The sequence below is a fragment of the Scyliorhinus torazame genome, chromosome 25 (assembly GCF_047496885.1).
Source record: "Scyliorhinus torazame isolate Kashiwa2021f chromosome 25, sScyTor2.1, whole genome shotgun sequence".
In the NCBI taxonomy this organism is placed as follows: Eukaryota; Metazoa; Chordata; class Chondrichthyes; order Carcharhiniformes; family Scyliorhinidae; genus Scyliorhinus; species Scyliorhinus torazame.
The window spans coordinates 34,216,084-34,239,570 of NC_092731.1; the positions used below are offsets into that span (position 1 = coordinate 34,216,084).

Consider the following 23,487-nt stretch of genomic DNA (forward strand, 5'->3'; position numbering starts at 1 on the left):
GATAAGGCAAGACTTAGGATGCATCGGATGGAGAGGAAAACTGCAGGGGATGGGCACAATGGAAATGTGGAGCTTGTTCAAGGAACAGCTACTGCGTGTCCTTGATAAGTATGTGCCTGTCAGGCAGGGAGGAAGTGGTCGAGCAAGGGAACCATGGTTTACTAAGACAGTCAAAAGACTTGTCAAGAGGAAGAAGGAGGCTTATGTAAAGATGAGACATGAAGGTTCAGTAAGGGCGCTCGAGAGTTACAAGTTAGCTAGTAAGGACCTAAAGAGAGAGCTAAGAAGAGCCAGGAGGGAACATAAGAAGTCTTTGGCAGGTAGGATCAAGGATAACCCGAAAGCTTTCTATAGATATGTCAGGAATAAAAGAATGACTAGGGTAAGAGTAGGGCCAGTCAAGGACAGTAGTGGGAAGTTGTGCTTGGAGTCCGAGGAGATAGGAGAGGTGCTAAATGAATATTTTTCATCAGTATTCACACAGGAAAAAGACAATGTTGTCGAGGAGAATACTGAGGTTCAGGCTACTAGACTAGAAGGGCTTGAGGTTCATAAGGAGGAGGTGTTAACAATTCTGGAAAGGGTGAAAATAGATAAGTCCCCTGGGCCGGATGGGATTTATCCTAGGATTATTTGGGAAGCTAGGGAGGAGATTGCTGAGCCTTTGGCTTTGATCTTTAAGTCATCTTTGTCAACAGGAATAGTGCCAGAAGACTGGAAGATAGCAAATGTTGTCCCCTTGTTCAAGAAGGGGAGTAGAGACAACCCCGGTAACTATAGACCAGTGAGCCTTACTTCTGTTGAGGGCAAAATCTTGGAAAGGTTTATAAGAGATAGGGTGTATAATCATCTGGAAAGGAATAATTTGATTAGACATAGTCAACACGGTTTCGTGAAGGGTAGGTCGTGCCTCACAAACCTTATTGAGTTCTTTGAGAAGGTGACCAAACAGGTGGATGAGGGTAAAGCAGTTGATGTGGTGTATATGGATTTCAGTAAAGCGTTTGATAAGGTTCCCCATGGTAGGCTACTGCAGAAAATACGGAAGCATGGGATTCAGGGAGATTTAGCAGTTTGGATCAGCAATTGGCTAGCTGGAAGAAGACAAAGGGTGGTGGTTGATGGGAAGTGTTCAGACTGGAGTCCAGTTACTAGTGGTGTACCACAAGGATCTGTTTTGGGGCCACTGCTGTTTGTCATTTTGATAAATGACCTGGAGGAGGACGTAGAAGGATGGGTGAGTAAATTTGCAGATGACACTAAAGTCGGTGGAGTTGTGGACAGTGCGGAAGGATGTTACAAGTTACAGAGGGACATAGACAAGCTGCAGCGCTGGGCTGAGAGGTGGCAAATGAAGTTTAATGCAGAAAAGTGTGAGGTGATTCATTTTGGAAGGAATAACAGGAAGACAGAGTACTGGGCTAATGGTAAGATTCTTGGCAGTGTGGATGAGCAGAGAGATCTTGGTGTCCATGTACATAGATCCCTGAAAGTTGCCACTCGGGTTGAGAGGGTTGTTAAGAAGGCGTACGGTGTGTTAGGTTTTATTGGTAGAGGGATTGAGTTTCGGAGCCATGAGGTCATGTTGCAGCTGTACAAAACTCTGGTGCGGCTGCATTTAGAGTATTGCGTGCAATTCTGGTCACCGCATTATAGGAAGGATGTGGAAGCATTGGAAAGGGTGCAGAGGAGATTTACCAGAATGTTGCCTGGTATGGAGGGAAGATCTTATGAGGAAAGGCTGAGGGACTTGAGGCTGTTTTCGTTAGAGAGAAGAAGGTTAAGAGGTGACTTAATTGAGGCATACAAGGTGATCAGAGGATTGGCTAGGGTGGACAGTGAGAGCCTTTTTCCTCGGATGGTGATGTCTAGCACGAGGGGACATAGCTTTAAATTGAGGGGAGATAGATATAGGACAGATGTCAGAGGTAGGTTCTTTACTCAGAGAGTAGTAAGGGTGTGGAATGCCCTGCCTGCAACAGTAGTGGACTCGCCAACACTAAGGGTATTCAAATGGTCATTAGATAGACATATGGACGATAAGGGAATAGTGTAAATGGGCTTTAGAGTGGTTTCACAGGTCGGCGCAACATCGAGGGCTGAAGGGCTTGTACTGCGCTGTAATGTTCTATGTTCTATGTACACCAAGATCATTAATATGCAGAGAGGCAGGAGTCCTGTCGGAGGATACAGCAGGATATGGATCGGATGGATACTTGGGCAGAGAGATGGCAGATGGAGTTTAATCCGGACAAATGTGAAGTAATGCATTTTGGAAGGTCTAATACAGGTGGGAAATATACAGTAAATGGCAGAACCTTTAAGAGTATTGATAGGCAGAGGGGTCTGGGTGTACTGGTTCACAAGTCAGTGAAAGTGGCGACAGAGGTGGAGAAGATAGTCAAGAAGGCATATGGCATGCTTGCCTTCATTGGCCGGGGCATTGAGTATAAGAATTGGCAAGTCATGTTGCAGCTGTATAGAACCTTAGTTAGGCCACACTTGGAGTATAGTGTTCAATTCTGGTCGCCACACTACCAGAAGGATGTGGAGGCTTTGGAGAGGGTGCAGAAGAGGTTTACCAGGATGTTGCCTAGTATGGAGGACATTAGCTGTGAAGAGAGGTTGGATAAACTCGGTTTGTTCTTACTGGAACGATGGAGGTTGAGGAACGACCTGATAGAAGTTTGCAAAATGATGAGGGGCATAGACAGAGTGGATAGTCAGAGGCTTTTCCCAGGGTGGAAGAGTCACTTTCTCAGGGACATAGGTTTAAGGTGCGAGGGGCGAGGTTTAGAGGAGATGTGCGAGGGACGTTTGTTACATGGAGCGTAGTGGGTGCCTGGAACTCGCTGCTGGAGGAAGTGGTGGAAGCAGGGACGATAGTGACATTTAAGGGGCATCTTGACAAATACATGAATAGGATGGGAATAGAGGGATACAGATCCCAGAAGTGTGGAAAGCTTTAGGTTAGACGGGCAGCATGGTTGGCGCAGACCTGGAGGGCCGAAGGGCCTGTTCCTGTGCTGAACTTTTATTTGTTCTTTGTTTTTGTTTGTAACATTGACCCTTGGGGAAATCCTTCCTCCAGTCTGAAAAATAATCTTTCACCATTACTCCATTTCCTATCAAGTCCTGAAAGACATGTTTGTTAGGTGAATTGGACATTCTGAATTCTCCCTCTGTGTACCCGAACAGGCGCGGAGTGTGACGATTAGGGGATTTTCACAGTCACTTCATTGCAGTGTTAATATCAGAGTACTTGTGACAATAATAAAGATTATTATTATTTTCAGCCAATTTCATTTCCAAGCTTCTACTGTCCTTCTTGTTCCAAGAGCCATGACATTGCTCACAAATCTTTTCTGTGGCCCTTTCTCAAATGTCTTTTGAAAGTCTATATAAACCACATCAACAGCATTACCTTCATCAACCCTCTCTGTTATCCCACCAAAAACACTTAAGCGACTTAGCGAAACACAGTTTGTCCTCAACAAATCCGTGCTGGCTTTCCTTAATTAGTGCCCAAGTGATTGTTAATTTTGACCTGGCAAAGCTTCCCCAGCACCGGGGTTAAGCTGACTGGCATGTAGTTGCTGGGCTTTTGCAGTCTTTTGCCAAACAAGGGTTTAAAATGCCCCCTGCCTCCATGAGCAAATCCCCTTTTAGGGCCTACTTAGAATCATAGAATTCCTACAGTGCAGAAGGAGGGCATTTGGCCCATCAAGTCTGCACCGACCCTCTGAAAGAGCACCCGACCTAGGCTCACTCCCCCACCCTATCCCCGGAACCTAACCTGTACATCCCTGTACAGTAAGGAGCGATTTTTAAAAAATTTTTAAATAAATTTAGAGTACCCAATTATTTTTTCCAATTAAGGGCAATTTAATGTGGCCAATCCACCTATCCTGCTCATCTTTGGGTTGTGGGGGTGGAACCCACGCAGCCACTGGGAGAACATGCAAACTCCACACGGACAGTGACCCAGGGCCAGGATTCGAACCCAGGTCCTCAGTGCCGTAGGCAGCAATGCTAACCACTGTGCCACCGTGCTGCCCTCAAGGGAGCGATTTTAGCAAGGCCAATCCACCTAACCTGCACAAAAGGTTTGGGTGCGGTTGCTGGATTGAGGCTGTGGGCCTAGGTAGAGGCACTGTAGGGATTCTATGATCTTTGGACTATGGGAAGAAACCGGAGCACCAGAAGGAAACCACAAAGACAGGGGGAGAACGTACACAGTCCACACAGAGTCACCCAAGGTTGGAATTGGACCGGGGTCCCTGGCCCTGTGAGGCAGCAGTGCTAACCACTGTGCTGCTACACTTGACTCCACTCCTCCAAGCAACAATTCAAGCGAGGGGGAGGCCGCACTGCTCAGAACAAACTGGTGCCAAGGTGGTAGAAGTGGTCGATGATATTGATTCACTGGGCTTGAAATTCATTCCTTGAAAACAGCAGGTCTGCTCAGGATGACTCAACGTGCACAGTCTTGTAGCTTACCTCAAAGGTCTGACCCGGCACAAAGGGGAGGAGGGGCAAGTTCCTCTCCTCCGTCCCCCAGTTCTGGTTGATGCGACTGTTCCTCACCACAGCATTTTCATCGAATCTTTGATTTATGTGGAGAGCAATATTATCAGAGTAGCCCGTCTTCAGATTAATGGTAAACCTGAAAAGAACAATAGGCAGAACGTGGGCCGAGAGATTTGATACACGTGAAGGATAGCGGGGGGGAGAGGTCAAGAGGTTTTGGGATAAATTCCAGAGCTTAGGCCCGATCCATCAGGGATTATACGAAGAAAATTGGGGATAACGTTAATGGTATTTTATTCAAGAAATCCTTTGGCAGCCTGAAGGCGGAATTACAATATGATTTCGATTTTTAAAAATAGACAAAATAATCAGGTTAAAAACATCTCACAATTATGTACTAATAAAATCAGGCGAATAAACTCAACAGTTAACAGGAAAGTTACATTAAAGGGAGGATAATGTTGAATTAAAATTGGAACGAATAGGGGAATACGGATGAGCAAGAGGCCAGAATTAGAGATTTGAGGTGGTTACATAAGAACTAGGAGCAGGAGTAGGCCATCTGGCCCCTCGAGCCTGCTCCGCCATTCAATGAGATCATGGCTGATCTTTTGTGGACTCAGCTCCACTTTCCGGCCCGAAGATAACCCTTAATCCCTTTATTCTTTAAAAAACTATCTATCTTTATCTCAAAAACATTTAATGAAGGAGCCTCTACTGCTTCACTGGGCAAGGAATTCCATAGATTCACAACCCTTTGGGTGAAGAAGTTCCTCCTAAACTCAGTCCTAAATCTACTTCCCCTTATTTTGAGGCTTTACCCCCTAGTTCTGCTTTCACCCGCCAGTGGAAACAACCTGCCCGCATCTATCCTATCTATTCCCTTCATAATCTTGTATGTTTCTATAAGATCCCCCCTGGTTGAAGGAGGTTGCGGAGATAAATAGGGGTAAGGCCAGAGGAGGGATTTGACCATAAGAGTGAGAATTGTCAATGGAGTTGTTGGCATATTAGGATGTTCTACTGTGGTAGCCTCAAGCTGTTTTATAAAGAACATTAAACACTTCAGCTTTAAGCGCTGTCAAGCCATGTCCACTGTTTACCTGGAAGGCTTCGGTTTCACAGTCCCGACTACTCTTATCTTCTGCTGTGGCCGGATGCTTCCGAGGTAAGCCTGGTATGGGACCACCTGAAAAGGAAATGGCAGCACATGAGGAGAAGCTGGAACCCAGGCAATAGAATTAGCACAGTGCAGAAGGAGGCCATTCGGCCCATTGAATCTGCATCGACCCAAGGCGGCAAGGTGGCGCAGTGGTTAGCACTGCTACCTCACAGCACCGAGGACCCGGGTTCGATCCTGGGTCACTGTCCGTGTGGAGTTTGCACATTCTCCCCGTGTCTGCGTGGGTCTCGCGCTCAGAACACAAAGATGTGCAGAGTAGGAGGAATGGCCACGCTCAATTGCCCCTTAATTGGAAAAATAAGAGTTGGGTACTCTACATTTATTTTAAAAATGAAGCTGCATCAACCCTCCCAAAGAGCCCCCTACCTAGGCCCACTCCCCTTCGCCCCCATCCATGTAACCCCATCTAACCAGCCCATCTTTGGACACTAAGGGCAATTGATCATGGCCAATCCATCTTTGGACTGCGGGAGGAAACCGGAGCACCCAGAGGAAACCCACGCACACACGGGGAGAAAGTGCAAAATCCACATCACCCGAGGCTGGAATTGAACCCGGGTCCCTGGCGCTGTAAGGCAGCAGCGCTAACCACTGTGCCACAGGAAACCAGGCCGAGTACATCCACCACCGGTGTTGGGTGGGGTAGGGCACGGTATATTTTAAACAAAAATTCCGCATTTCTTTTCACAGAAGAAAATGTCTATCAATGTATATTTCAAGAGGGGGAGAAAGAGACAACAGTATAAAGTTGAAGAGAGAGAGAGACAGGGAGAGAGAGGGAGAAGGGAGGGAGAGAGACAGGGAGAGAGAGAGAAAGACAGGGAGGGAGAGAGAGAGGTAGAGAGAGAGGGGGGCAGGGAGAGGGCGAGAGAGGGGGGGCAGGGAGAGAGAGAGAGAGGGGGGCAAGGAGATAGAGAGAGACAGGGAGAGAGAGAGGCAGGGAGAGAGATGAGCAGGGAGAGAGAGAGACAGAGAGAGGGACAAGGGAGAGAGTGAAAAACAGGCAAGTAGGAGAGAGAGAGACAGGAAAAGAGACAGGAAGAAGAGTGACAGGGAGGGAGAGAAAGACGGGGAGAGAGAGAGAGGAAGAGACGGAGAAACAGGGAGAGGGGGGGCGGAGGGGGGGGCGGGGGGGGGGGGGGGGGGGGGGGGAAGAAGAGAGACCGAGGCAGGGAGACAGAGACAGGGAGAGAAACAAAGGAAAGAGAGACAGGGAGAGAGAGAGATGGTGAGACAGACAGAGAGCTATTCAATGTCACATTTGGCAAGAATATGGATGTGACGCATCTTTAATTTAGCACCAACTTAGCAAAGGATATACACAGTATAATTTTACAAAAACCCAACCCAACACTCACTGGGCTCGACACAGTCACTTGGGAGGCTGAATTCTGAAAGGCAATAATAAATGAGATTAGTATTCAAAGTGAGTGTTTTCGGTGACACCTCACTGACCACACAAACCCTCAAGCACCAGGGTTACAATCTGTCATCCCCAATTGAACTCAGTATTTTCAGATTTTTCACTGGTGTAATTAATATTATCGTACTGACTTCAGAGGAACCAGACATGCAGTGAGACACAATTCTTTCACCAGCCCCAGTTTGAGATGGAAACGAACAATGGGATCGGACAGTTGAAGCCCACTTGAACAGGTTGACATAAACGGCAACTTAAAGGAGATTCTGCGACAGCAGAGTTGGCTGGTGAAAGAGTCAAGTGCTCCAGTTTAAAATGCGATGGTTTACACATCAGTGTCAACAAAGCACATTAACCCTGGACTCCGCCAAAGCCCAAAGCAGCAGTAAAATCCAGAATGTAATCCCATTCTCAATGTAAAATAGATGGACGGAGGCAGAATGAGACACACCCAAAGTGAGCAGCGTACAAAGCAAGGCAAAGCACCAATCAAACACCAGAGATAAGTGTGAAATTTAATCTAAATACTCCACAGGAGACAGGTTCTGCCAGTCTCAAACCAGTTTGGGGGAAGAGGGCATAGAACAGTACAGCACAGAACAGGCCCTTCGGCCCTCGATGTGCCGAGATTGTTCGAAACCAAGATCAAGCTATCCCGCTCCCTGTCATTCTGGTGTGCTCCATGTGCCGATCCAATAATCGCTTGAAAGTTCCTAACGTGTCCGACTCCACTGTCACAGCAGGCAGCTGGAGTAAATAAATGGATACATCTCCATGGTTTCTCCAGCTTGGGCCCAGCATTGAGTGAGGCTCTGAGCCAGAGGAAATGGAATGCAAATTAATCTCCACAATGTGTTATCGCTCGGGTTTAATTGTGCAACAAGGCTCCCTACCTAACCATTCGGCCCATTAAGCCTGACCCACCATTCAATGTGATGATGGCTGATTCTCTATCTCAACCTCATATTCCCACACTCTCCCCATACCCCTTGATGCCTTTAGAGTCCAGGAATCAGGCGGAGCGGTGGCACAGTGGTTAGCACTGCTGCATCACAGCGCCAGGGACCCTCGTTCAATTCCAGCCTCGGGTGACCGTCTGTGTGGAGTTTGCACGTTCGCCCCGTGTCTGTTTCCTCCGGGCGCTCCGGTTTCCTCCCACAGTCCAAAGATGTGCCAAATTGCCCCTTGGTGTTGATCTCCCTGTGGGACCCGTGGAGTACGAGCTCCCCAGGTGAAATGAAATGAAAATCGCTTATTGTCACGAGTAGGCTTCAATGAAGTTACTGTGAAAAGCCCCTAGTCGCCACATTCCGGCGCCTGTTCGGGGAGGCTGGTACGGGAATTGAACCACGCTGCTGGCCTGCCTTGGTCTGCTTTAAAAGCCAGCGATTTAGCCTAGTGAGCTAAACCAGTAGGGGATAGAGGCCGCCCAGCTGGAGCTTGTTAAAGATTGCACATAAAAGTCGGCCCAAGTGGGGCCCAGTGAGGTTGGTTTCTTCCATCAAGGAGTGGATTGGGAGAGCGTTACTGCTATAAGCCAGAATATTGTACATAGTTCGATAAATCCTTATTCCATACCGCTGGCTTCTCAACTTACTAAAGCTCTCTTGCAGCTGGCACAGATACGACAGGCCGAATGGCCTCCTTCTTGTGCGATTGGTTTTTCTACATTTCTCACTGAGCTCAGGCAGGTAGGCCTGAATTCTCCTGTTGTCCACACACTGTCTACTTGACCTACTGAGCAATCAAGTCAAATCAAGTCACTTCTTCAGCTTGTTGCCATAGTAACACCACACGGATAAGCATGGCTGTACAGATCTGGCAGAACTTTTGTTTTGTCCATTCCAAGCCCTCAGAGTTCGGAGCAGCATTATTTCCCTGTTAGTGTGACTCACCTTGGGGCGGTTTCGCCTGCCACCTGTAGAACTTAGCTGAGAGGCCTATGATGAGGGAGGGGGAAAGTCAATAGGTTTTACAAAGCTCCCCTGGGGACATAGGTAGCCCCCACACAGCTCCTCCTCAGCAAGTAGTCACACCCATGCAAGTGTTTGAGTGGCCAGATGCTCAAGATCTTCTGTTGCCTCATTCCTCGAACAATTTGCTCTGAACATGACCTTGTGCTTGATGCTTCTCCAACGCAGGTGTAGAAGGTAGTCAAGGAGGCATACGGTATGCTTGCCTTCATCGTCCAGGGCACTGAATATAAAAATTGGCAAGTCAACTGCAGCTGTATAGAACCTTAGTTAGACCACACTTGGATTATTGCGGACAATTCTGGTCGCCACATACCAATGTGGAGGCTTTGGAGAGTTTGGAAAGGGTACAGAAGAGGTTTACCAGGATGTTGCCTGTTGTGGAGGGACATTAGCGATGAGGAGAGGTTGGATAAACTCGGTTTGTTCTCACTGGAACAACGGAGGTTGAGGGACGACCTGATAGAAGTCGACAAAATTGAGGGGCATGGCCAGGGTGGATAGTCAGAAGCTATTTCCCAGGGTGTAAGAGTCAATTACTAGGGGACATAGGTTTACGGTGCGAGGGGCAAAGTTCAGAGGAGATGTGCGAGGGAAGTTTTTTTACACAGAGGGTAGTGAGTGCCTGGAACTCGCTGCCGGAGGAGGTGGTGGAAGCAGGGACGATAGTGACGTTTAAGGGGCGTCTTGACAAATACATTAATTGGATGAGAATAGAGGGATATGGACCCCGGAAGTGTAGAAGGCTTTAGGTTAGACGGGCAGCATGGTCAGTGCAGGCTTGGTGGACCGAAGGGTCTGTTCCTGTGCTGTACTTTTCCTTGTTCTTTGAGTAATTTGGGGAGTAGGGGCCGGGCTCATCAGTCACACATTCTGGACCAACCTGTCCAAATTAATGGTGGACCCCCTCGAGGAGAGATTCCGAGCAAATTCCCTTCCTGGGGACTCTGGCACGTGGTGCCATTTGCTTTTTCAATAGTCTGGAGACCCGAGGGGGATCTTCCGGGAAGTGTATATGTTGCCCTATTATGTATTTTCTTTTATTCCCTTTCTTCTCATGTACTTAATGATCTGTTGAGCTGCTCGCAGAAAAATACTTCTCACTGTACCTCGGTACACGTGACAATAAACAAATCCAATACATACCGTCATAGTAATAAAGCAAAGTTTTTTATTTTACCCAGTGTAGACCTCCCCCCTTTCCTGATTAGAGGCTGAACATTCGGGTGTCATTTCCATGTCTGTATTTTGTCAGCTTTACTTGTTTTGAACTTGGTATGATGATGTTTTACATCGAGTCCCTCCCTTCTTTTCTGTTTTTTAAAATAAATTTAGAGTACCCAATAAATTTTTTCCAATTAAGGGGCAATTTAGCATGGCCAATCCACCTACCCTGCACATCTTTGGGTTGTGGGGGGCGAAACCCCGCAGACACGGGGAGAATGTGCAAACTCCACACGGACAGTGACCCAGAGCCGGGATCGAACCTGGGACCCCCGGCGCCGTGGGGCAGAAGTGCTAACCACTGCGCCACCGTGCTGCCCTGCACTCGAACCCCTCCCTCAGGCACTCAGTCTCAATCACAACTCAACCACTTCACTCTTTTTCTTTTCTGACCACTCCATCACTTGCTTAAAGACACATTGGTGTTCAACGTGGGGTGCTTTGCAAAATAAAATTAAACTTCAAACGCGGTGACTTACCGTTACTTTGTTCAGCTGGGAAGGTGAGGAAAAGGTAGGACTGGCGCCATACACAGACTGGAGCTGGAAGAAAAATGCAATGAAGCATTATCCCAAAGGCCTATCGAAGAGAGAAAAGGGGGCGGGGGAATTAGAAATAACATATCTCTCTCAGCCTAAACAAACCTAAACTGGGGTCTGAGAAATTAGTTTCAAAGCTTTCTCCAAGAACCGCAAATTGAACCATCGTAATGAATGGTGGAGCAGGCTCGAAGGGCCGAATGGGCCTCCCTGGTCCTGAGTCGGAAACATTAGGGACCTTCAAGCAGCTATTGGATAGGTACATGGATCACGGTAGAATGAAATGGTGTAGATTAATTTACCTGCAGGTTAGTTGGGGTTACGTGGATAGAGAGGGGGGAGTGGGCCTGGGTAAGGGTGCTCTTTCAGAGGGTCGATGTAGACTCAATGGGCCGAATGGCCTCCTTCTGCACTGTAGGGTTTCCACGGATTCTATTCCAAATTAGGACATAGGCAGCAGAGGTGACCTCAGCGAGTGAAATGTTGGAGTTCTGCCAGGAGACCGTCGGGTCAGTCAACTCTAGATGCTGCCAATAGATGTGTTAAAGCTGGGGCAGAATCAGGGGCGGGATTCTCCGCAATCGGCGCGATGTCCGCCGACCGGCGCCAAAAACGACGCAAATCAGTCCGGCATCACGCCGCCCCAAAGGTGCAGAATCCTCCGCATCTTGAGGGGCCGAGCCCTCACCTTGAGGGGCTAGGCCCGCGTCGGATTGATTTCCGCCCCCGCAGCTGGCGCGAAACTGACTTTGCCAGGCGGCGCATGCGCGGGAGCGTCAGGCGGCCGCTCACGGCATCCCCGCGCATGCGCAGTGGAGGGGGGTCTCTTCGCCTCCGCCATAGTGGAAACTTTATCGTCTCCAACTTGATAAACCCTGCCATATCATTTATCCAGGCCTCCACGCTGGGGGGGCTTCGCCTCCTTCCACATTAGCAAGATCCTTCGCCGGGCTACTAGGGACGCAAAGGCCAGAATACCGGCCTCTTTCGCCTCCTGCACTCCCGGCTCGTCCACTACTCCAAATAGTGCTAGCCCCCAGCTTGGCTTGACCCGACTTTCACCACCTTAGATACTGTTCCCGCAACTCCCCTCCAGAACCCCTCCAGTGTCGGGCATGACCAAAACATATGGACATGGTTCGCCGGACTTCCTGAGCACCTCCCACATCTGTCTTCCACCCCAAAGAACCTGCTCAGCCTCGCCCCCGTCATATGCGCTCTGTGAACTACCTTAAATTGTATCAGGCTAAGCCTGGCACACGAGGAAGAGGAATTAACCCATACTTAGGGCATCAGCCCACAGCCCCTCCTCAATCTCCTCCCCCAGCTCCTCTTCCCATTTACCTTTCAGCTCCTCTACCAAAGCCTCCCCCTCTTCTTTCATCTCCTGGTATATCGCCGTCACCTTGCTCTCCCCGACCCATACACCCGAGATCACTCTGTCTTGAATCTCCTGTGCCGGGAGCAACGGGAATTCCCTCACCTGTCGCCTCACAAACGCCCTCACCTGCATGTATCTGAAAGCATTTCCCGGGGGTAGCCCAAACTTCTCCTCCAGGGCCCCTAGGCTCGCAAAGGTCCCATCGATGAACAGGTCCCCCATTCTTCTAATCCCTGCTCGATGCCAGCTCTGAAACCCCCCGTCCATCCTTCCTGGGACAAACCGATGGTTACCCCTGATCGGGGACCACACCGAGGCTCCCATCGCACCCCTGTGCCGTCTCCACTGGCCCCAGATCTTTAGCGTTGCCGCCCCACCACCGGACTCGTGGTGTACCTTGTCGGCGAGAGCGGCAGCGGTGCCGTCACCAGCGCCCCCAGGCTCCTTTGCAGGACGCCATCTCCAACCTCTTCCATGCCGCCCCTTCTCCCTCCATCACCCACTTACGGATCATCGCCACATTGGCTGCCCAGTAGTAGCCACCCAGATTCGGCAACGCCAACCCTCCTCTGTCCCTACTACGCTCCAGAAACCCCCTCCTTACCTTCGGGGTCTTATTCGCCCACACAAAACCCGCATAATACTCCTGCCTACCCTCTTAAAAAGGCCTTGGTGATTACAATTGGAAGGCACTGAACACAAAAAGAAACCTCGGGAGGACCAACCATTTTGACCGACTGCACTCTATCCGCTAGCGAGAGCGGCAACATGTCCCATCGTTTGAAGTCCTCCTCCATCTGCTCCACCAGCCTCGTCAGATTAAGTTTATGTAGGGCCCCCCAACTCCTAGCTATTTGGATCCCCAAGTACACGAAAGCTCCTTTCCGCCCTCCTCAACGGTAGATCGTCTATCCCCCCTTTCCTGGTCTCCTGACTGTACTACAAAAAGCTCACTCTTCCCTACATTAAGCTTATAGCCCGAAAAATCCCCAAACTCCCTTAGAGTCTGCATGACCTCCACCATCCCCTCCACTGATCCGCCACATACAGCAACAGGTCGTCTGCGTAAAGCGACACTCTATGCTCCTCTCCCCCTCGGACCACCCCCCTCCATTTCCTAGACTCCTTAATGACATAGCCAAGGGTTCAATTGCGAATGCAAAACAACAGGGGGGACAGGGGGCACCCCTGCCTCGTCCCACGATGCAGCCCGAAAATACTCCGACCTCCGCTGATTCGTAACCACACTCGCCACCGGGGCTCTGTATAGGAGCTTAACCCAACTAATAAACCCTCCCCCCGAACCCAAACCTCTGCAGCACTTCCCAGAGGTACTCCCACTCTATTCGGTCAAAGGCCTTCTCCGCGTCCATAGCCGCCACTATCTCCGCCTCTCCCTCCTCCGATGGCATCAGCCGCCGCACATTGGTGTTTAGCTGCCTGCCCTTTACAAATCCCGTCTGGTCCTTGTGAATCACCCCCGGGACACAGTCCTCAATCCTCGTAGCCAGCACTTTTGCCAGCAACTTAGCATCCACGTTGAGGAGCGAGATCGGCCTGTACGACCCACATTGCAGTGGGTCCTTGTCCGCTTCAGGTTCACAGAGATCGTCGCCTCAGACATTGTCGGGGGCAGGGTCCCTCCCTCCCTTGCCTCATTGAAAGTCCTCACTAGCAACAGGGCTAACAGGTCTACGTACTTCCTATAGAACTCGACCGGGAACCCATCCGTCCCGGGGCCTTCCCTGCCTGCATACTCCCAGACCTTTGATCAGCTCCTCCAACCCAATTGGTGCCCCCAAACCAGCCACCTCCTGCTCCTCCACCCTCGGGAACCTCAGTTGATCCAAGAATCGTCGCATCCCCTCTTCCCCCGCTGGGGCTGGGATCTGTACAGCTCCTCATAGAAGGCCTTGAATGCCTCGTTTACTTTCACCGCACTCCGCACCGTAGTTCCCCTTCCATCCTTGACTCCACCTATCTCCCTCGCTGCCATCCTCTTACGGAGCTGGTGTGCCAGCATCCGGCTCGCCTTCTCCCCATACTGATACGTCGCCCCCTGCGCTTTCCTCCACTGTGCCTCTGCTTTCCCCGTGATCAACAGGTCGAACTCCGACTGGAGATTTCGCCTTTCCCTAAGCAGTTCCTCTTCAGGGGCCTCTGCGTATCTCCTGTCCACTCTTAAAATCTCCACCACTAACCTCTCCCTTTCCATACCCTCTGTCTTCTCCCTGTGAGCCCTGATGGAGATTAGCTCTCCCCTGACCACCGCCTTCAGCGCCTCCCATACCACCCCCCACTTGCACCTCCCCGTTGTTGTTGGCCTCCAAGTACCTTTCAATGCACCCCCGCACCCTCCCGCACACCACCTCATCTGCCAGTAATCCCACATCCAGACGCCACAACGGGCGTTGGTCCCTCTCTTCTCCCAACTCCAGTTCCACCCAGTGCGGGGCGTGATCTGAAATGGCTATGGCCGAATACTCCGTTCCCTCCACTTTCGGGATTAGCGCCCTGCCCAGAACAAAAAAATCTATCCGGGAGTAGGCTTTGAGCACGTGGGAGAAAAAAGAAAATTCCCTGGCTGCGGACTGGCAAACCTCCACGGATCCACTCCCCCCATCTGGTCCATAAACCCCCAAAGCACCTTGGCCGCGGCGGCCTCTTCCCCGTCCTAGAATCTGGAGCGATCCAGTGCTGGCTCCAACACCGTGTTAAAATCCCCGCCCTTTATCAAGCTCCCTACCTCCAGGTCCGGAATGCGCCCCAACATACGCTTCATGAATCCAGCATCATCCCAGTTCGGGGCGTATACATTTACCAATACCACCCCACGTCCCCTGCAACTTACCGCTCACCATCACGTATCGACCTCCATTGTCCACTACAATATTCTTGGCCTCAAACGACACCCGCTTCCCCACCAGTATTGCAACCCCTCTGTTCTTCGCATCCAGCCCCGAATGGAATACCTGTCCTACCCATCCCTTTCTTAACCTGGCCTGGTCTGCCACCTTCAAATGTGTCTCCTGGAGCATGACCACGTCTGCCTTCAGTCCCTTTAAGTGCGCGAACACTCGGGCCCTCTTTACCGGCCATTCAGGCCCCTCGCATTCCACGTTATCAGCCGGATTGGGCTAGCCATCTCCTCTTCTAGGCCAGTTCCGTGCCCGCGCCGCCCTCACCCTCCAGTCCCCCCGACGGGGGGACCCCGCCCCGACCACCTCTTCTGTGTCCAATTCCCCCTCGGCCAGTGCAGCAGCAACCCTATCCCCCCCCACCCGCTAGACCCATATCTAGCTCTTTTGCTCCCCCCATAACATTCCCGTAAGTCAGCTGCCTCCTGCTGACCCCCGGCTTCCCCCGCCCGTCCCATTGACCCCCCCCCCCACCCCCGTGTGGGGAATCTCCCCTCCCCAACAGTCAGTGTGCGCTCCTCCCCACCCCCCCCCCCCCCCCAACCCCCCCCCCACCCCCCCCCCCCCCACCCCCCCCCCCCCCCCCCCCCCCACCCTTCCCTAGCGCGGGAAAAAAGCCCGTGCTTTCCTAAGCCTGCCCCGCCCCCACTGGCGCAGCTCCTGTCGCGGCCTTATCTCATTTTCCCCCATCCCCGAGCCTCCCCCCTCCCTCCAGCACCGGCGCCCACTGTCTCGCACAGTCTTCTCACCCCGGTCCCTTTCCCCATCCCCATCCATCACCCAACGCGTGGAACAATTTCCTGCGCGTGATTAACACCCTGTGCACAACAAACATCGAACATCCCCCCCACCCTCACAAACCCTCAGTTTGAGTCCAACTTTTCACTTTGGATAAAGGTCCAAAGCCTCCTCAGGCGTTTCAAAATAGTGATGTTGATCCTTGACTGTGACCCACAATCGCGCTGGCTGCAGCATTCCGAATCTCACTCCCTTCCGATGCAGCACCCGCCTTGGCCCGGTTGAAACCCGCTCTCTTCTTTGCTACCTCCGTGCTCCAGTACGGGTAGATTCGGATCTCCGCATTCTCCCAGCTGCTGCTCCGCTCTTTCTTGGCCCATTTCAAGACCCTCTCTCTGTCCGTGAAACGGTTGAAACCTCACCACAATCGCCTTGGCGGCTCGTTAGCCTTGGGCCTCCTCGCCAGCACCCCGATGTGCCCCCATCCAGCTCCAGAGGCCTCGGAGGGGCGTCCGCACCCATCAGCGACTCGAGCATCGTGCTCGCATATGCCCCGGCATCCGGCCCCCTCCACTCCTTCAGGGAGACCCAGGATCCGAAGATTCTTTCTCCTCGACCTGTTCTCCAGGTCTTTGAATCTTTCCGCCCACCTTTGTGCTGCGCCTCGTGCTCCTCCACCCTCACCGCCAGGCCCAAGATCTCATCCTCGTTCTCATTAACTTTTTTCTGCACCTCCTGGAGCTTTACCTCGTGGGCCTTCTGGGTCATTCCCTAATCCTTCAATCGCCGACAACATAGGCGCCAGCATTTCTTTCCGCAGCTCCTCAAAACAGCGCTTAATAAACTCTTGCAGCTCCGGCCCGCCTTCCACTTTATCTCCGGCCGCCGCCATCTTGTTTTTCTTCCCTCGCTTCTCTCGCTGCTCCAGCGCCGCTTTTTTAGCCGTTTCACTTCTTGTCCGTTCCATATACAGTGAAGCGGGACCTTGCTCTCACCTTCCCACACGGGACATCTTCGAAAAATTCCCATTGGGGCTCCTCTGGAGAGCCCGAAAGTCCGTAATCGCGGGAGCTGCCGAATCATGCGGCTTAGCTCCGCATCGCCGCAACCGGAAGTCACTGTGTTAATATTTCACGATGTGGAGATGCCGGACTGGGTAGTTCGAAAGATATCTATTTAGTATTGAGGCCCTGCTCTATTGAATCACTCATACCTCAGGTCCTTTAAAAACACACATTTAGCAATTCAAGAACGGAGCAGCAAACAGAAATTCCTACTCAGCCAACAAATACATTTGCAAGATAAAGCGACCAAGGACAGGGCAGTCTCCATGGCAACACCACAGGAGCCTAAAGGCGCTATTGTATTCAGCAACAAACCAGTTCAGGTCATTTGCGATAACAGCATTCCATAACTCATACAGGAATTCATTTCAGTTCCCTGTTGCATATTAAAGATGGACGGCTTGCCATCAAATCAGACGTGTTTGAGTCTAACCCAAACCAATTAGGATTATATTGGAGTGTAATTAGATGGCTAAAGACAGATATGATACAGTATAACTGTGAAGTTTCGGTCGGCCATTTTTAGCTGGATTTCTCTCTCTTTCGGGTATCAATCTATACTTTGACTGAACTATTCGCTGTCTCCCCGTCTTCATATTTCATTTTTCAGACTTTGACTTCTAAAGTTATTGCGAGCTGTTTGCCTAAGCAAGAAAATCATTTCTGTGATTCTTTGAAAGTTTCAATTGTCTACGAGTTGCCTTTTAAATGATTCTCAACTGTAATCAATAGAAGACAAATAAAACGATTCTTATTTGCACCGGAGAAGTTTTAACTTAAATTTCTACTGAGTTCTAGTAATCGCAAAGTGCTACTAGCACCGCATGGTAGATCTATCACCGTCCCCATGCGCGCAGAACTTGGCTACCAGTTTCTGCCTTGGAAAATGTTTACCCAAAGATTCTCGGAAGGCTGAATGTCCTTGACTGCTGAAGTATTTCCCGACTGGAAGAGAACACTCCTGCCTGGCGATTGTTGTGTGGTGTCCGTTCATCCATTGCCGTTGTGCCTGCCTGGTCTTGCCGCTGTACCAAGCCTCGGGACATCCTTTCCTGCAGCGTACGAGCTACGACAGCGGTCGGGGAACACTTGTGGCTCAGCTTATATATGCTGTGATTGTGAACCTGCCTCCACTCTACCTGATGAAGGAGCAGCGCTCCGAAAGCTTGTGATTTCAAACCTGTTGGGCTTTAACCTGGTGCTGTGAGGCCTCTTAATATTTCAGGGGCTTTTCATCAAAACAAGAATGTTTTAGAGTTTTATCAATTATGAAGCCAGTGCAAATCTGGCAGAGGAACAAGGTAGAATGGGAATTTATTTACAGCCCCACCTACAGGATGGGAGGATTACCCCCCCCCCCTACATGATGGGAGGGTTATGTGGTGAGCACTGATGCTTCACAGCGCCAGGGTCCCGGGTTCAATTCCCGGCTTGGGTCACAGTCAGTGTGGAGTCTGCATGTTCTCCCTATGTCTGCGTAGGATACTAGATAAAAAAACACCGCCTGTATTTTCGATATGTAATGTATCTTCAAAATATTAAATGTAATTGTTAATGCAATGGTATCCTGACTACCTCAACACATTCCCCCAGAATAAACAGTCACCCCACCGATTGCAACATCCAAACGTATGTCCTATTTTTAAAGAGTGCGGGTGATGGAGAGTAACCCACATTCACAAAACTTAACAGGGACTGTTAAAAAATGTAAAATAACCAGACTTACATTGAAAGCCTGAATTGGGGCATAAGCAGGAGGCGCATAAGCTGGAGGAATCTGCAACAGAAACAGGATGAGGATAACAGGATTCTGGAAGATGAATATGATCTGATGCCCACAGCAGAATAACAGGAACTTGTGATGAGATAGGACATTTAACAATCTATCGGAACATTCTCAGAAAAACATTCATATTAAGTCAAAGACGAAGACATTATAACAGGGATGCTGTCAGATAGGTGTGTGCCTTAACAGGAAGAGGGTGAGTTAGAGAGGCGGTGAAGTTTAGGGAGGGAGTTCCAGAGTGCAGTTGAAATAAGGAGCAGTTAAAATGAGGGGTGCGCCAGAGGCCAAATGTGGAGAAGGACCGTTATCTGGGATGGTTTCAGGGGCTGGGAGAGAGATAGGGAGAGGTGAAACCACCAGGGAGATTCGAAAACAAAGATGAGAATTTTAAATTTGAGATTCTGCCAGGCCGGCGTGCGATGGGTTAATGGACGGACGGGACCTGGTGTGAGTAAGGACAGGTGCAGCAGAGTTTAGGATGAGGTCAAATTTGTGGACAGCGGGTGGCTTAGGGGAGGGAATTCCAGAGCGTCCGGCCTTGACAGCTGAAAGTGCGGCCGCCAATGATCGGTTGGAGGGATTGAGAATGCACAAGAGGCCAAAGTTGGAGGGATGCAGAGGTCCCGGGGAGGGTTGTAGGGGCAGGAAGAGGTGACAGGTATAGGGGAGCAAAAAGATCGAAGCACAACAGACTAAGAGCCAATTGAGGTCAGTGAATAAACGAAAGATGGGTAAACAAATATTGAAACGGGATAGGATGTGGAAAGCAGGAAGGAATGCCTCACACTCTGGAAGTACAGAGTTAAAACAAAGATAGACAGATAAACCAGCATTTGGGCATGATCCTTCGTCACAATCAAGATTCGACATGTATTCATCAGCATGAACATACCCACTGGATTTGAAGACATGCCACCCTGATTTTTCTTCATTGGCTTGTTGCTGAACTCGAAACCCTGCCCCACCAAAACAGAAAGTAACTTTCCCCCAACCAAAGCTTCCCATCCCTCTCTGCCCTCCCCCACGCCCCTAATGTCTTTGCCAATGTCGCTCTGAAACTGGCCGCTGAGAGATGCCCAAGAGAGTGGATTTCCCTCCCCGCCTCACATTTCCCTTGGCTAAACACGTGATTTCCACTTGACCCATCTGCACTGGTGAAGGTTGCAAGTTCGTTACGGACATGAAAGGCCACTCAGCCCATCTTAACGTATCCATCCAATGAATCTCTACGCTGGCTCCAGTGCAGCATCCAATTTCTGAAATGCATTCCCGCTGATTGTTCAGACTTTAGTTGGGAAGAAAGTGTGTCCAATTTAGTCCACATTCTTATAGTCAATTTGGGTAAAGTTACCCACGAGCGTTTGGATGGAAAGAGCCACCAGCAGTGGTCACGCCTTGGGCAAGGGAAGAGAAATTGAGGCTGGGGCTTTACAACTTCAGTAGGCCTCACTATCGAATTCATTCACTTTTCCAACTATTATGCTGCTGATCTGATGCGGGTAATGGAGGGAAACTGAGACCAGATGACTCGCTTTGAAATAAAACTCTCGCGACATGTTCACATTGCAGAGCAAGTGTCAGAATTCAAACCATGGCACTGATCTCTTTTGCCTCCCTGTCCTGTTTCGCATCTGACAAATGGCAAAAGCTTACTTACATTTGGGCTCTGAAAGGTGACGGCATTGACGTGGACATCTCCCGAAATCTTCAGCGTGTCCACTCTACCGTAGGACAGCCTGTGATTAAAATCGATGAAATGTTGACCATTCACAGAGACCTTTGGAAGAGATTAAGCGACAAAGTTATTTATTAAATCTCAGGCCTCTGATCTCTTAACATTTTAAATATTATTGCAGCTCAGTCCAATCGTTCCACTGTAGTGTTCCTGTTTGTAGGATCCATGGGCCAGATTCTCCGACCCCCCGCCGGGTCGGAGAATCGCCGGGGGCTGGCGTGAATCCCAGCCAAATTGCCAAATTCTCCGGCACCGGAGATTCGGCGGGGGCGGGAATCGCGCCGCGCCGGTTGGCGGCCCCCCCCCCCCCCCGGCGATTCTCCAGCCGGATGGGCCGAAGTCCCGCTGCTGGAATGCCTGTCCCGCTGGCGTGGATTAAACCACCTCTCTTACCGGCGGGACAAGGCGGCGCGGGCGGGCTCCGGGGTCCTGGGGGGGGCGCGGGGCGATCTGGCCCCGGGTGGGGTGCCCCCACGGTGGCCTGGCCTGCGATCGGGGCCCACCTATCCGCGGGCGGGCCTGTGCCGTGGGGACACTCTTTTCCTTCCGCCTTCACCATGGTCTCCACTGTTCGCTGTGCTGCGCATGCGCGGGGATGCCATGAGCGGCCGCTGGCGCTCCCGCGCATGCGCCGCCCGGCAATGTCATTTCCGCTCCAGCTGGCGGGGCACCAAAGGCCTTTCCCGCCAGCTGGCGGGGCGGAAATCAGTCCGCCGCGGGCCTAGCCCCTCAAGGTTGGGGCTCGGCCCCCCAAGATGCGGAGGATTCCGCACCTTTGGGGCGGCGCAATGCCGGACTGATTTGCGCCGTTTTTGGTGCCGGTTGGCGGACATCGCACCGATGACGGAGAATTTCGCCCCCTGTGTTTTTGATAATCAGATTTGATCAATAACTATCTTTGGGCAGCACGGTAGCACAGGTGGCTAGCACTGTGGCTTCACAGCTCCAGGGTCCCAGGTTCGATTCCCCCTGGGTCACTGTCTGTGCGGAGTCTGCACGTTCTCCCCGTGTCTGCGTGGGTTTCCTCCGGGTGCTCCGGTTTCCTCCCACAGTCCAAAGACGTGCAGGTTAGGTGGATTGGCTGTGATAAATTGCCCTTAGTGATCACAAAAGGTTAGGAGGGGCTATTGGGTTTCGGGGATAGGTTGCAAGTGAGGGCTTAAGTGGGTCGGTGCAGACGCGATGGGCCGAATGGCCTCCTTCTGCACTGTATATTCTATGTTCTAACTACAAAAGTCTTGTTTATGGCTAATGACACAATACAAACAAAGCAGCAAAGCATGATGGTTAAGATTGTTCACAAAATGTGTGGATTATATAACATTATTCATGCTACAGCATGGGTTTTTAAAATTAATTTATTGGATGTGGGCATCACTGGTTAGGCCATCATTTGTTGCCCATCCCTAATTGCTCTTGAGAAGGTGGTGGTGAGCTGTCTTCTTGTACAGCTGCCGTTCCGTCCGGGTGCAGTGCCAGTAGAGAGGGAATTCCAGGATGTTGACCCAATGCCAGTGACATATTTCCAAGTGATTTACTGGAGGGGAACCTGCAGGTGGTGGTGTTCCCATGTGCCTGCTGCCCTTGTCCTTCTGGACGGTAACGGTCGTGGGTTTAGAAGGTGCTGCCTAAGATACCTCGGTGAGTGCCTGCAGTGCATCTTGTAGATGGGACACGCGGCTGCCACTGTGCGTCGGTGATGGAGGGAGTGAATGTTTGTGGAAGGGGGAGCAATCAAGCGGGGCTGCTTTGTCCTGGATGGTGTCGAGCTTCTTGAGTGTTGTTGGAACTGCACTCAGCCAGGCAAGTGGGGAGTATTCCATCACACTCCTGACATGTGCCTTGTAGATGGTGGACAGGCTTTGGGGAGTCAGGAGGCAAGTTACTTGCCACAGGATTCCCAGCCTCTGACCCACTCATGTAGCCACAGTACTTATATGGCTGGTCCAGGTTTCTGATCAATGATAATCCCCAGAATGTTGATAGTGGAGTATTCAGCAATGGTAGTGGCATTGAATGTCAAAGGAGCGATGGTTAGATTCTCTCTTGTAGGAGATAGTCATTCTCTGACACTTGTGTGGCACAAATGTAACTTGCCACTTGTCAGCCCAAGCCTGGATATTGTTCAGGCCTTGTTGTTTTCATAAAATTTACAGTGCAGAAGGAGGCCATTCGGCCCATCGAGTCTGCACCGGCTCTTGGAAAGAGCACCCTACCCAAGGTCAACACCTCCACCCGATCCCCATAACCCAGTAACCCCACCCAACACTAACGGCAATTTTGGACACGAAGGGCAATTTATCATGGCCAATCCACCTAACCTGCACACCTTTGGGCTGTGGGAGGAAACCGGAGCACCCGGAGGAGACCCACGCACACACGGGGAGGATGTGCAGACTCCACACAGACAGTGACCCAAGCCGGAATCGAACCTGGGACCCTGGAGCTGTGAAGTAATTGTGCTATCCACAATGCTACCGTGCTGCCCCTAGTTGGACATGGACTGCTTCATTATCTGAGGAGTCACGAATGGTGCTGAACATTGTGCAGTCATCAGCGAACACCCTTACTTCTAACTTTATGATGGAAGGAAGTTCATTGATGAAGCAGCTGAAGATGGTTGGGCCTTGGTACTGAGGAATTCCTGTAGGGATGTCTTTGTGCTGAGATCAGTAAGAAGTCTTACAACACCAGGTTAAAGTCCAACAGGTTTATTTGGAATCACTAGCTTTCGGAGCGTAGTTCTTTCATCACCTGATCAAGAAATGATATTTCTTGATATCATGTGGAGTGAATCAAATAGGCTGAAGATCGACATCTGTGATGCTGGGGACCTCTAGAGGAGACCAAGATGGATCATCCACTTGGCACTTCGGGCTGAAGATTGTTGCAAACAAAGAACAATACAGCACAGGAACAGGCCCTTCGGCCCTCCAAGCCTGTACCGGTCATGATACCACCCTTGGCCAAAACCCTCAACACTTCGCTGTGCCGTA

General features: G+C 50.7%; 1 protein-coding gene across 2 annotated transcripts in view; it reads right to left on the reverse strand.

Annotated features, from left to right (window-relative positions):
- Positions 1-23,487, reverse strand: part of LOC140402474 (galectin-9C-like) — a 60,794-nt gene that overhangs the window by 17,184 nt on the left and 20,123 nt on the right. The window contains exons 4-10 of one of the 2 annotated variants that reach the window (XM_072490288.1): positions 20,414-20,533; positions 18,697-18,747; positions 10,810-10,872; positions 9,029-9,073; positions 7,072-7,104; positions 5,634-5,719; positions 4,501-4,666 (exon numbers count right to left, since the gene is read on the reverse strand). In XM_072490288.1, coding sequence (XP_072346389.1) covers positions 4,501-4,666; positions 5,634-5,719; positions 7,072-7,104; positions 9,029-9,073; positions 10,810-10,872; positions 18,697-18,747; positions 20,414-20,533 — 564 coding nt within the window. The remainder of the gene's footprint in view (positions 1-4,500; positions 4,667-5,633; positions 5,720-7,071; positions 7,105-9,028; positions 9,074-10,809; positions 10,873-18,696; positions 18,748-20,413; positions 20,534-23,487) is intronic. The other variant, XM_072490289.1, reaches the window with a different exon arrangement.